At 34.0% G+C, this 13,409-nt stretch overlaps 1 protein-coding gene across 3 annotated transcripts in view; it reads left to right on the top strand.

Annotated features, from left to right (window-relative positions):
• Positions 1-13,409, top strand: part of TPP2 (tripeptidyl peptidase 2) — an 87,312-nt gene that overhangs the window by 17,706 nt on the left and 56,197 nt on the right. For all 3 annotated transcript variants that reach the window (XM_027854106.1, XM_027854107.1, XM_027854108.1), the window contains exons 7-9: positions 4,485-4,639; positions 8,896-8,972; positions 10,597-10,724. In XM_027854106.1, the coding sequence (XP_027709907.1) occupies positions 4,485-4,639; positions 8,896-8,972; positions 10,597-10,724 (360 nt within the window). The remainder of the gene's footprint in view (positions 1-4,484; positions 4,640-8,895; positions 8,973-10,596; positions 10,725-13,409) is intronic.

Below are 13,409 nucleotides of genomic sequence, written 5' to 3'. Positions count from 1 at the left end.
TGAATTTTTCAAATGGATCACATTATGTTCCTGCTTTAAAAGTCAAAAGAAAAATAAAGGGTCTTATATCTGCCATCATATAATTTTGTTGGAAAAATTACACCAAAAAATTCAACACTGATTCAGCTCTTGTTTTAAAAATTAGCATAGAGTTGCTATTATAATCTAAATATTGTTATAGATAAAATAAATTTTCGTAATTTTTACTTTCATTTTCAGGATGAAGTTGCAATTAGACCTCCTTTTTTACTGTTTACTATGAAATATTGAGCACTATTTTAAGTGAATTCACTTTAAGTGAACTTTTTCTAGTACCACTTTACCATTGAATAAGGAAGACCTCCTTTATTAAAATTAGGGTTTTATATGTTTGCCATATATGTAGCAACTTTAGATTGATTCCCTGGGGCTTTAGAGCTGTTCACTGTGCAAAACATTAAAATTCTTAATGAGTTAAGGTCAGTTTTCTGAGTGAATATTCATTAACAAATGGTTCTCTCACATTATATCAAAGAACCTTTTCTTTTAGTAATCAGATTCCTCGAAGAAGGGGTCTACACTTTTCTGCTTCTTTGGTTATCTCCTTATATTCTGGTTTCCACTGCCGCAGCTTCACAGAACTCTCTGTCTAATCGAATCATTTTTCTTAGTCCTTTTCTACCTGGACCTCTGCTGGATTTGACATTATTGATCACCCCCATTCTTCTCTTTACTAACTTCCCTATTTTTAATACTGGCACAGATCTTCTCAAGTCTGTCCTGGGTCAACGTTGGAGTCATATTTGATTTTTCTCTCTTTAGTTCCTATATTCAAGTATTTAAGAATTTTCCTTTGAAATATCTCTGATTTCTCCATTAAACCGTTACTATGATAGACTAGTCTTTTGCTACAATAACTTGATTAACCTCCTGCTTTTTGTTTCTCTTCCCATTCATTTCATGTCACATCACTTTAGATTGATATTGCTGTAACACCACTTTTATCTTGTTACATCCATGCTTACAGAACTATAATGGCTTCTTATTGTGCAATGAAGCATATCTAGAGTTCTCACTCTGACATTCATAACTCTTCCTCTGCTTACTCAAACTTGTTATGAAATTACTTTATCTCTACTTGAAAATCTTTATTCTAAAGGTTTTATTCTGGTAAGTATACAACCTCTTTTATTAATTGGTTCAAAGGAGCTAATTGTGTCTGATCTTATGTGTGAGTTAAAGCCATTTTTAGCATTAAGTAGTGCCATTGTAAAATTCAGCTTACTTATTTGTAAGAGGGACCTGGAATTAGTCATTTCTGAAAGGGAATAGACTAGAGGTTCCCAAAATTATTTGGCCTACTGCCCCCTTTTCAAAAAAAGAATTACTAAGGGGCCCCCTGGAAATCTACTTTCTTTAACCCTTTAATTTTTTTGAAAATTTGCATCATTTTTAAAAATATTAATTAAATGATGCCTCTTAAATTTAATAATTTATTGTTAATTTGTGAGTTTTTTCCTGCATTGAAATTTTGATGCCACAATATTGCATCATGTAACCATGTAGTATTACATTGTAAACAAGTCATTACACGCACATATTCCTGCTGATGCATGCTGGACAACGTGCGACATGGCTTGCCTGCCAACACTTGCTTGTTAAGACCTGTTGGTGGACTTGACCACTGATTGATTATAACTTGCATTTTGTGTGTTAATTTGGAAAATAATGTGATCACTATGACTTTAACTCTGTTACACAACAGATGAAACATGTATGAACGGTTTTTCCAAAAATTTTTTCTTTTCTTTCCTTATGCTTCCACCCCCTTATTTTTATTCAGTGGGGTCCCCCCATTGTTCCAGCGCTCCCCAAGGGGTGGTATTGTCCGCTTTAGGAACCTGAGGAATAGACAAAGACTGCCAACGGAGAGACCTTTTGATGAAAGACATTTATGTGAAAGTTAGAAGTTTGGACTGCTTGTTCTCCTTATATGGCTCTAATTTCATTTCTTAGAGTATGTGAGTGGGAAGATACAGGAGAGTCAGGAAGAATGTCACACAGACTATTATCTGAAGGGCAAATGGAGGCCATATTAAATTCACTCTTAACAACCCAAATGAGTTCCATAGACTGGGACTATGAAGGAAGAAAACAGTGTTGTCTAAAATTAAAAAAAAAAAAGCCTGCAAGGACTTTGATGCCACGAAACCCCAAATCTTTGAGCCTTATACTAGCTCTTGGAGTACAGGACGTGGACTAAGTTAAAAGTACAGGGATAACTGCAGGTACTATCCCCAACCAACATTATTTGGCACTAACTTTATTGATGTGTTATAACCTAACCTGATGTTGTCAATAGTACTGTTCTTAGGGAACCATTTAAAGAAAAGGTTAGTGGAAGGAGTCCTGGATTTCTATCAGAGGAGTGGGTTTACATTCAACTTTTGCTTCTTGTCATCTCAGTGACTCTATACAGGGAACGTCACCACTCTGAGCTTCATTTGCCTCATCTCTAAAATGACAGGGTTGAACTAAATGATTGCTAAGGGTTCTTTAACTCTAAATCCATGGTCCTATCATCCACAATAATATTTCAGCTAATAACTTTTAGGTTAGATTCACTTAACAATGTGAATTGAAGCATACCTGTAATCTAAAATGAAGATTTGGGGAAAGACATTTAAAGATTAGTGAAAAAGATGCCAAGTTGTCTACCTTAGATTTCTTTTCTTTAAAAGTTTGCCTTATATGTTCTTTTTCATTATAATGTTTGTCATTTTTTTTATTTTTAAAATGTTTTATTTATTATTTTTACTTTTATCTCCTCTGTTCCCCAAAGTGATGCTTTCTTTTTTTTTCCTTCTTCTTCTTTTATTTTTTATTTTTTGCAAGTCAGTGGGATGAAGTCACTTGCCCAGGGTCAGACAGCTACTAAGTGTCAAGTGTCTGAGGCCACATTTGAACTCAGATCCTCCTGACTACAGGGGTGGTGGGACATCCACTCGGCCATCTAGCTGCCTCTGATCCCTTTTAACAAAAAAAGAAGGAAGCAAAAACATCCTTTAAAGTAATTTTATCTGATAATGTATATAACATTCTACTTTAGTGTTCCCCCATTCGCACACAGTCTTTAGGGAGAAGGATTTTTGGTATTTATTTACTGGTATTTATTAATTAGTTTTTCAGTTTCTAAGAGTTCAGCTTCCTTTAAGTGATTTTTTCACTTATAATGCTATGGTCATTTTGTATATTCTTACTCTGATTCTATATAGTTTACATTTACTCAGATCATAGACATTTCCATGTTACTATGAAATCCTTATAATCATTTCTTTTTACACAATAATATTCCATTACATTTATACACCACAGTTTACTGAGCTGTTCCCCAGATAATTGTTCATCTGTTTTAGTAAAGGGGTTTTTTTTCCCTTTCTAAGGAAAAGCATGCTTATATTAATCTTAAAATCTTGCCTACTTATGCGTGTTGTGCCATAAGCTCTATTATCTGATTTGTGTTGCCATGACTGAAGCAATGCTACCTGATGTAACTGCTTCTAATTGCAACAAAAGTATTTAAATGGAGGGGAAAACAAGTCTGTTGAATGTTGCACTTAGAAACCCAATGAGTTAATAGATGGTATAGTGGAAAGAGTTTAGTTTGGGGTCAGAGAATCTGCTGTTCGATATGTGTGTGAGTTTGGGAAAAGCACTTAAGTTCAGTGCTCTTGTTCCCAAATGCAAAATAAGGTATTTGAATTACATCTCTGAGGTTTCAGATCTAAATCCTGTCATTCTGTAAATGACATAAAATTTTATACTTCACCATTGTTCATATATGACAGATCCTTGCCTACATAGGAAGTTTTTAAAAGTACATTGATAAATAATTCTCCTCTTTTCTTTGCCATTTCATAAAATACATTTCCTTTAAAGTCAATGTCTTATGAAGCCTTTCCTTCTTGATCTTAGCCTACAGTTATATTTCCTTTATCACAATTTATATAGCTTTTGATCTGTCACAGACATTAACTCTTAATTAGATATTGCTGGGATTATTTTGAACCTGAAATTCCTATACTACTAGAACAATCTTAAACACAAAGACTTTTAATCTTAATTGCAAATCATTTGAGAATGTTGTAATATAATGCAAGGAAGTGATGCACTTATAGGCCCAGAGTAGGTATCTGATAAATTAAATTGGTGTACTGTTTTAATGCTCATGAGTTAATGATGTGAATAGGGTCCTAGAATAGTTTTATGCCAAGTGTCTCATTAATAAATTGTAATTAGAAGGAAGTTACAGCATTGTAAAAGTTTTATAGTAGAGAAAAATTTTTTTTAAAAGATGTCTGAAGATTATCCTTATTTAGTACCTTAAGCCAAGTAAAAAAATTTTTTTCTCTATTAATAATTATAAATGTGTAAATTAAAGTGGTAAAATCATCATCATAAAATTTTAGGTTTTCTCACATACACATTTCTTTTCATGTTTATAGGAGCCCATGGGACACATGTAGCTAGTATAGCTGCTGGATACTTTCCACAAGACCCTGAACGAAATGGTATAGCTCCTGGTGCTCAGATTCTTGCAATCAAGATTGGTGATACAAGGTTAAGCACTATGGAAACTGGCACGGGTCTTATAAGAGCTGTGAGTATTCAGTATATTAATCTAGACCTTAGAGATAGAAGATTCTTTTTGTATTTAGCCTTCTCATTGCTTGCTTACCTGTTGGCTTGCTTACCTGTATGTTTAGTTAGGGAATGGAGGATAAAATAAAATTCAGACCCCACAATTTGAGCTGTCTGATTCTCAGTTTCACATTTTTTATGTTACTACATTGAACTATTTAGATAATTTAAGGTTTTTTTATAGTGTCTCTTTTATATGTTAGGTAGACTAACATTTAGAAATGTCATTTAAAAGTTATTAGGTTTTTTCTGAGTTTAATACTCCTTTTCAATAAAAAATACAGTTTTTTAGTCACATAATCTTAGAGCTGTGACATTCCTCCTACCCATAGTGTGACTGTCCTCCAGTATCACCCCACAATAGTCATTTAGCCATTACTTAAACAGTTTGAGTAGCTATGAATTCATTAGGTCTTAAGGCAATCTATTCCATTCATTCTAACTAATCTGGAGGCCCCAAAGACAAAATAAAGTTATGGGGCAAGTGGGAGTGAAAGTGATCAGTTCTTCTGTCCTATATTGTAATAATGGAAGTATTACAGCTGGAAGGACTTCAGAGATCAAATTGACCTTCCTCATCATTTTCTAGATAAGAAATTGAGGACATACAGTGACTCAGTCAAGTTCATATAACTGCCTTGTCTCTCACATTCTAGATTTTCAGTGTATGAATACTTCATTTGTTGTTTTGTTTGTTTGCAAATAAGTAGATGTATATCTGATGTCAAGCATTTAAGAATATATATATATATATTATATATATATTATATATATAAAATATATATATGTATGTATATAAAAAATGTGGTTGCTGATAGAAGGTGTAAATGACCAGAAGGTTATTTGGTTTGAATGGGGAATATATAACCTAGGAAATGTAGATTGGCACATGGAAATCTAGAAATATGTATTTATTGCAGGCATGCCATAATTTTATTATATGTCTTTAGTTAAATGATTCTTTCTTCCTTGCCTGTTTTCTGTATTCCTAAAGTGATTAAAAAATGTCACCTTCCTCATCTTAGGGTTTGTAGACCTAGTGAGGTCATCATGAAAGTATTAAACATCTAATTTATATATGGTTGTGCTAACCACTAAACAAACAAACAAAAAAAGCATTATGTGTCTAGAAGTTAACTTTGAGCAGCTTCAGTTGTCTGAAGCCTAACTTAAAATACAGGAGTAAGCAAAAAAGGCCTTGCCAGCAAAATTTAACAAGCCCATGCACTTGATTATTTAAGAGACATGTATACTAATAGCAACAGGAAATGAAACTATTATCTTCTAACAGAAAGAGGAAATGGGAAAACGTTGAAGCACAATAGTCTGGGTCCATTTGTTTTAGTGAAAAAGAGCCCCAAATCTTTCGGAAGTCTCTAAGGGCTCTTTATATTATAGGGGGAAAATCATTAATGTTTTTATATAATGATAATCCTGAGATGTCTCAAAAAAGTTAAGTTTTATTCAGCATTCTCTGTTTAAGGTGACAAGGAAGTAAATATTGCATTTTATATTTCTAAGAAAAATGGTTTCAAATGTTTTAGCATTTAAAGGAGTAAGCTTAAGACATTTTGACAGTTAATTGATATGGGATAACAATCCCCCAGCAGTGCTAGATACAAGAGATTTTTATTGAAATAAACTGTGGACTTTGTCAATTTCTTAAAAGATTTGCTAGACTAGTGTTCATTACTGATAGTTTCATTCTTTATAAATATTCTTGGTAAAGCAAGGAAGTGTATAAATATATTTAATGTAATACTCCATGTTCACAATTGAGATGTCTGTGGGAATGCTATAACTGATGAGGAAATTAACAAAATTATATTTTTTGTATTCTCTTTCCTTACCCATATCCCCACCCCAGGAAATTGAGTTAATGAAAAAATTTGAATGATATTTGTTGAGGCTTTTATGTCTTTTTAAATTAATCTTTTCCTGAACTCATTAGTAAAATAAAAAAATGGAAAAAACTGGTGTGTATCATAGAATATGATTATTCAAACCTTTTTTTCTTCAATATTTCAAAATGTCAGAGAAGTCATTGATATAGGATATTCCAGTTGTATTTTAGTAGGCAATCTTCATGAGCGGTTGTAGCCCACTAAAATTTATTTCTTACTGACCAGCTTCATGTACTTACTCTTTAATTGTGTTTTCTTAGGCCACAAAAATGTATAGAATGTTATTGGACCCATACACGTTACCTTTTCAGCTTGGATAGAACCTGCTACAGCTCGGTGTTGTGTTGGCATAGCCTTCAGGAACCAAGATGGTTCTCTTTTGTTCTTTAAAATCTTCTTAGTATTCAGGCACCTTTTCTCAGTCCTCATCCTTGGATAATATAATGGGATCATAAGATAAGAGATTTAGATCTGGAAGGGACCTCAGAGGTTAACCCACCTCATTTTGCAGATTAGGAAAATGGAGGCTTAGAGAGGTTAAAATACTTACCCCAGAGTCCTACTTAATAGTAAGTAGCATGACTGGAATAACTAGGTTTTCTGATTCCAAATTCATTGCTTTCCCCCAGCACTGTACCATGTTGTCTTTCTTCTGAAGCCCAGGCCTGCATCTCTTACCTGCTACCTGGACATCTTCTTCTGGTTAATCTCTGAGTTAGCTCAGCTTATCCCAAACTGAACTACTCATCTTTCCTCTCAAAACCTTTTCTCTAAAACTCCTTATTTCTGTAGGAGACATCAACATTCTTGACGTGGTTTTATAATTTCATCATCCTTAATTTTTCATTGTTTCTTAACTGCCTAGTCCAACCATTTGTCAAATCTTATTTTACCTCCACGACATCTCTTGTACTCTTCCTCTTTTTTTTTTTTCTGCTCACCTGGCCACCACTTTAGTTTCCCATTACCTCTTGACTAGACTTGTGTAAGACTATTAGCCTTTAAATTGGTTACTCCCTCCCCCAGTCCTTTCTCTAAACAACTACGAAAATAATTTTCCTAAAGGACACAAAATAAAATGTCCTTCTGTCTCATACCTTCAGTATGCCTGCCTTTTTTCTTCTTGTTGAATAAAAGGCAAATTCCTTAGCCTGACATTTAAGGCCTTCCACATTCTGGCTCCAGATTGACTTTTGTAGTCTTATTTCACATTATTCCTTTTATCCTTTATAATTCAACCACACTAGATTTTCAAAATCTGAAATTCCTACTGCTTCCTCAAATTCCCCATAGCCATCCTCTGTGCCATTAAATTGTGAACTCCTCGAGGGCAGGGATATCTTTTGCCTTTCTTTGTATCCCTATTTAGCTCAGTGTCTGGCACATAGTAAATACTTAATAAATGTTTATTGACTGACTGCTTGAAATGTGTTTCTTTCTCATCTGTACCTTTCTCATCTGTACCTTATTTTTCTTTAAAGATTTTGTTCTGGTGCTATCTTTTCTTTGAAGTTTTTCCTGATTCCTTCTAGTAATCAATGCCCTTCTTTCCTCAAATTGACTTCTATTTACTTAACTGTATATGCTATAAAATGTTTTCTGCCTGCCCAACTGCCCTGCTGCCATGCCTAGAGGTCTTTGGGGATAAAACTTTTTATGAGGCATGGGAGGTGTTAGTGGAGGTTTTCATTTTGCAATTTGTTTTTCTGAATGATTTTTTTTTTAAACGTGGTGTGACTTTGACCCTATATTCGTTTTATAAAAATGAGTTTTACCCTGTAGCTAAGCATTGCCTACGATAACATTTGCACTGTTAGAGTACATTTTTAGAGCTGGAAAATGGAGTCTTATGGAGAATCATCTGTTTCCATGCCCTTGTGTAAAAGAAGAGCACTCTGTGGCCTCTGCAGCTCAAGTAGCTTGCCCAAGGGTTAATTAGTGGTAGAGCTGAGATTAGAACATATTTCACCTGATTTCTAAGCCAGGCCTCTTTCCACTGTATCTCTTTCCCTTCATTAGCATTTAAAATTATTTAAACATTATTTATCCTTATCTTGTAGATTTTATATGAATTAGATTTGAGATCCTCCTGGAATTTCTGTGCTTTCCCCTCTATTGAATAGTATTTGTTTATGTCTATTATTTAATCCATAAAAATAAAAGCTTTTTCTGAGACAGTTGGAAAATAACAAATTGCATATTTTATCTGAAACCTCGAATTTTTTAAAATAGCATGAACTTGGTCTACAGAAAGTACTCTATTCCTAAAATCAGAATGTAAGCAAAACTCTTAAAATTTTTTTTTAAACAGATGATAGAAGCCATAAATCATAAATGTGATCTTGTCAATTACAGTTATGGAGAAGCAACCCACTGGCCAAATTCTGGGTGAGTATGAATAAAACTTGACTAATTATTTGTCATATCTATATAGATCATACCTATAAAAACATCCACATAATCTGTTGTACCCCTAATCCCATTTTCTTCTTAAGCTTGGTGGTTTTTATTACTTGATTTTGTATGCTTTTGGGGCAGGGGCAACTAGATGGCACAGTTGATAGAGTGCCAGGCCTGAAGTCAGAAATTTTCATCTCCCTTGAGTTCAAATCTGACCTCAGACACTTACTAGCTATGTGACCCTGGGCAAGTCACTGAACCCTCTTCATCTCAGTTCCTCATCTGTAAAATGAGCTGGAGAAGAAAATGGCAAACCACTCCAGTATCTTTGCCAAGAAAACCCCATATGTGGTGACAAAGAATCAGACATGACTGTAAAATAAAGAACAAGAGCAAAATATTAGAGGATCTCAGTATCCAAAATCAAGCAATAAAAACCACCAGGCTTATGAGAAAAATGGGATTAGGGCATAGCACTCAAAAACTTCAGCAGTGACCCATTAAAAAAATAGGAACCAATAAATACATGTTAAATGGTTTAGAAATACATAGGTATTATAATAGTGACCACATCCACAGCCTCAGGCTGTTAATTGGCTATATTGGAACAAATTCACATTTTTCAAACATGCATTGTAGCAAAATCTCTTGAACTTGTTAACAATACTGATTGTCATCATCAATAACATGATGAGCAGTAACCAAAAGAAAAATATTAGATATAGCTAGGTTGTGACTTAACTGAATTATCTAGAACTGTGAAGATAAGCCATTAATCTCATGATTTTTTAGCTTGAATAAAATATATATAGGTAAGGCATCAACTAAACCTAAATATAACCCTTGCTGAGAAATCAGCTTGTCCTGATATTGTTCCAACTTTCATAACATCTTTTCACTTTTCTATCTGATCTTATGCCTCCTCCTGACACCTATTATCTGAATAAACCTTATGCGCCTTATTTTCAAGATAAAGTTGTTTACTTGTGTTGTGCCAGTATTCTTTTAAAGCTTATTTACATTAACTCCTCCTTCTCCTTCATTTCCTTAATTTTTAAAATTCATCAATTTCCCCTTTGTTTTGCTCTTGCTCAGCCCTTAAAAGGCTTACTATTTTGTAACATTGCTCAACCTATTCCTCTAGCTTATTAACCCTTTTCCACTTTCGCTGCTAGAAGGCAGGGTCCTTGTCTCATTTTATCTTTGTATCCCCAGCTTTCAGTATGCTATGCTCCACATGGTCAGCACTTAATAAAAATTGAATTGAGTTTTCTCTTCCTCCTCTCTAATCTGTCTTCTTCCATCTCTTCTGCCAGCATACTTCCCTCAGTTCCCCTCCAGTCCAGCCAAGTTCTGCTGTAACTAAAACTTTCTAGAGATTATCTGTATGCCATTTTTCCTGCTCTTTTTTCTTTACCATTTTCGGTCATCCCTATAATCCTTTTAGTTCTACTATGGGCCGTTCCTGATACAACTAATTTCTGGGTTTTGTTTTGTCTTTTTTCCATATTTAAGTAATTTGTACTTACTACAAAACAGCTTAGTGTTTGAGTTCCACAGAAAATGTTGGAAAATGTTTTGTGCATTCAAAGGGCTTCTGTCTCTCTTTCAGGAGGATTTGTGAAGTTATTAATGAAGCTGTGTGGAAGCATAATATAATCTATGTTTCAAGTGCTGGGAATAATGGTCCTTGTCTCTCCACAGTAGGTTGTCCAGGTGGAACTACTTCAAGTGTAATAGGTTAGTTCTTTGCTTAAAAAGCCATTTGTGCATATTTTGTTCTAAAATTACTTATTGATACCTATGATAAGATTCAGTTCAATGTGATGAACAGCAGAACCAGAGTATCAAGATGAAAAAATACCTTTTTTATTGTTATTTTTAATTGAATTTAACATACTTTTGGATTGATATTGCACATTCTGAAAATCCAAATCCGATAGATATATTATAAAATGCCCTCTACCTTCCCATGTTCACTCTCTCCCTACCTCAAGAAGAATATGCGTTCTCTGGGAGCAAGGGCTATTTTTTATTCTTATAGTTCCAGCTCCCAGCATAATACCCAAAATTCATATACATATATATATGAATATGAAAATATATATATATTTAAATGAAAAGGAATTCTCATTTCTATCGTGGAAGACAGAGAGGTGGAAATCTTTACTTTAGTTGGAGCACAGTTTTTCTGAATTGTAAAAATTGTAAAAAATACCTGTATTGTAATGGAACTCCAGTTTTTTCTTATTATCACTAGGCATTTATAAAACAAGAGTGACTAGAAGATTTGAATGTTACCTCAGCCTTTTATATTATTTTTAATGTGTTCTATGTGCACGATAAACAAAAAAAGTATTGGCATTAACTCCAATATACTCCACAGTCCTCATTTTCTTCCATTTTCTTCCACCAAAAGGCTCTAGAACTCTGAATTATGATTCCTCCTGATACCTTACTGCTACCTTCTCTCCTTATTAAGCTAATTATATCACCCAAGCATTTCCTTTTTCTTTTGCTCTGCTCCTTAAAAACCGCACATAACTTTTTCTTTAAATGTGTTTGTGGTTTTTCTTACTAAGTGCTATAGGAAAGCTTTGTTGGAAAGACATAAAATAAAACCATTGGAAAAGCTTATAGAATTATAAAAATGTTATTAATAGTTAATTCTGGTTCTGTATGTACTAGGTCTTGGTCTTTTTTTTCTTTGCTTTTCTTAGTCCTTCCTCTTGTTCCTAACACAGCTCTTATTCCCTCTTTTGTCTTCAAGTATAACTTACCCACATTCATTTGGGCTAAATATTAGATAAATCAAGCTGTATATTTCTAAGTGAATTCAGTTTGGAAAGCTTATTTAGTATCAAGATATCTAGAATCTTCCTATCCAGGTCTTAGCATTCAGTACAGGAGCTCACGCTTATTACAAAAACCCCCATTATGTACTGTATCTACCCCTTCAGGGCAGCTATGTGACTCCAGGCCTGAAACTCTATCTACTACTATGTCATATAGTAGTAGATAGAGTTTCAGGCCTGGAGTCAGGAAGACTCATCTTCCTGAGTTCAGATCCAGCCTCAGACACTTATTAGCTACATGACCCTGGGCAAGTCACTTAACCCTATTTGTCTCAGTTCCTTAGCTGTAAAATGAGCTGGAGAAGGAAATGGCAAACCATTTCAGTATCTTTGCCAAGAAAACCCAAAATGGGGTCACAGAGAGTCAGATATGACTGAAAGACAACTGACCAACAAAAATGTACCTCCACCTCCTTTCCACCCCACCAACCTCAAATGAGTGGTTTACCTGGTATTGATTTCAGGAATATATCCAATTTGCCTCCCTCACGTTAGTCATTGACATATAGATTGTCCTTTCCTTCAATTAGATCACCAGGTAAGAAGGAATTTTCCTTTGTCAGTCTCCAAATAATTTCATCCCCAGGGTTTTGTACTTGTTGGAAACCATCTTGCCTTTCACACATTCTCTAGTAGCCTAAAACAATTTTACCACCTGGATTTGTAGTAGCTGTTATGCTCTTTATAAGAAATAAATTCCCATCACTTTATTTGCCATCATAATTCAAATATTCCAGAATATTTCTAAAAATCGTGTTTTTCCAATATTGCTTTCATTTTCCCAGGAAAAGGCTTTTTAGCAGAATGACTTTGATCCATAGTACATTCTGTTTTCTAAAATTTTGTTTATGTCTTTTTGTCACCACTTTTATTTCCTACTGTACTCTCCCACTTCCTTTTTAACAAAGAAATAGAGTAAAACAAACCTGTGAAACAGTGAGCATTTAATAGCACATGCAATAACTTTTCTTCTAGTTCATCTACCTCTACTGAGTAGAGAAAATATCAAGATTGTTAATCCATTCTGTAAAAATATAATTTTATTTAGCTGCCACTAAATTACAGGAGTTTTAATTCTACCGTGTAATACAAAGAAGAAAAGACAATTTTTGGTTGAAAAAGCTATTTTTAGGCACCTGAAGGTTTGGAGTAGGCCTGCCTAATGTTGTAAAAACAAATCTTTGTTTTAAGCCTGGCATCATGATCCTGTCACTTATGATATAGATTTCAAAGAATTCATAGATTTTTAGCAACTACTATTTTCTCCTTCAATTTAGGTCACCACCAAGAGGTGGCAGCAGAGAATGATGATTTTAACATACCTTTCACTAGTTAAAGATGGCATCTCTTCCCTTCATTTTCTCTCCAGGGCTGTGAACAGTTTTCCATTGTAGCTGTACATTTTTTTTCAATTAACAAGCATTTATCTTCTCTAGTCTCCTCAATTAAAAAGAAATGTCAAATCCTGATAACAAAATATGCATAATCAAGCAAAATAAATTTTTATGTTGTCCATGTATAGAAATATATTCTCATTTTGTCTTCCAGCTAAAATTCTATAAGAGTATAA

Source organism: Vombatus ursinus, unplaced genomic scaffold, assembly GCF_900497805.2.
Source record: "Vombatus ursinus unplaced genomic scaffold, bare-nosed wombat genome assembly UNPS02010304.1, whole genome shotgun sequence".
Taxonomy (NCBI): Eukaryota; Metazoa; Chordata; class Mammalia; order Diprotodontia; family Vombatidae; genus Vombatus; species Vombatus ursinus.
Note: the sequence above shows the minus strand (reverse complement) of the source record. Positions and strands in the feature narration are given on the sequence as shown.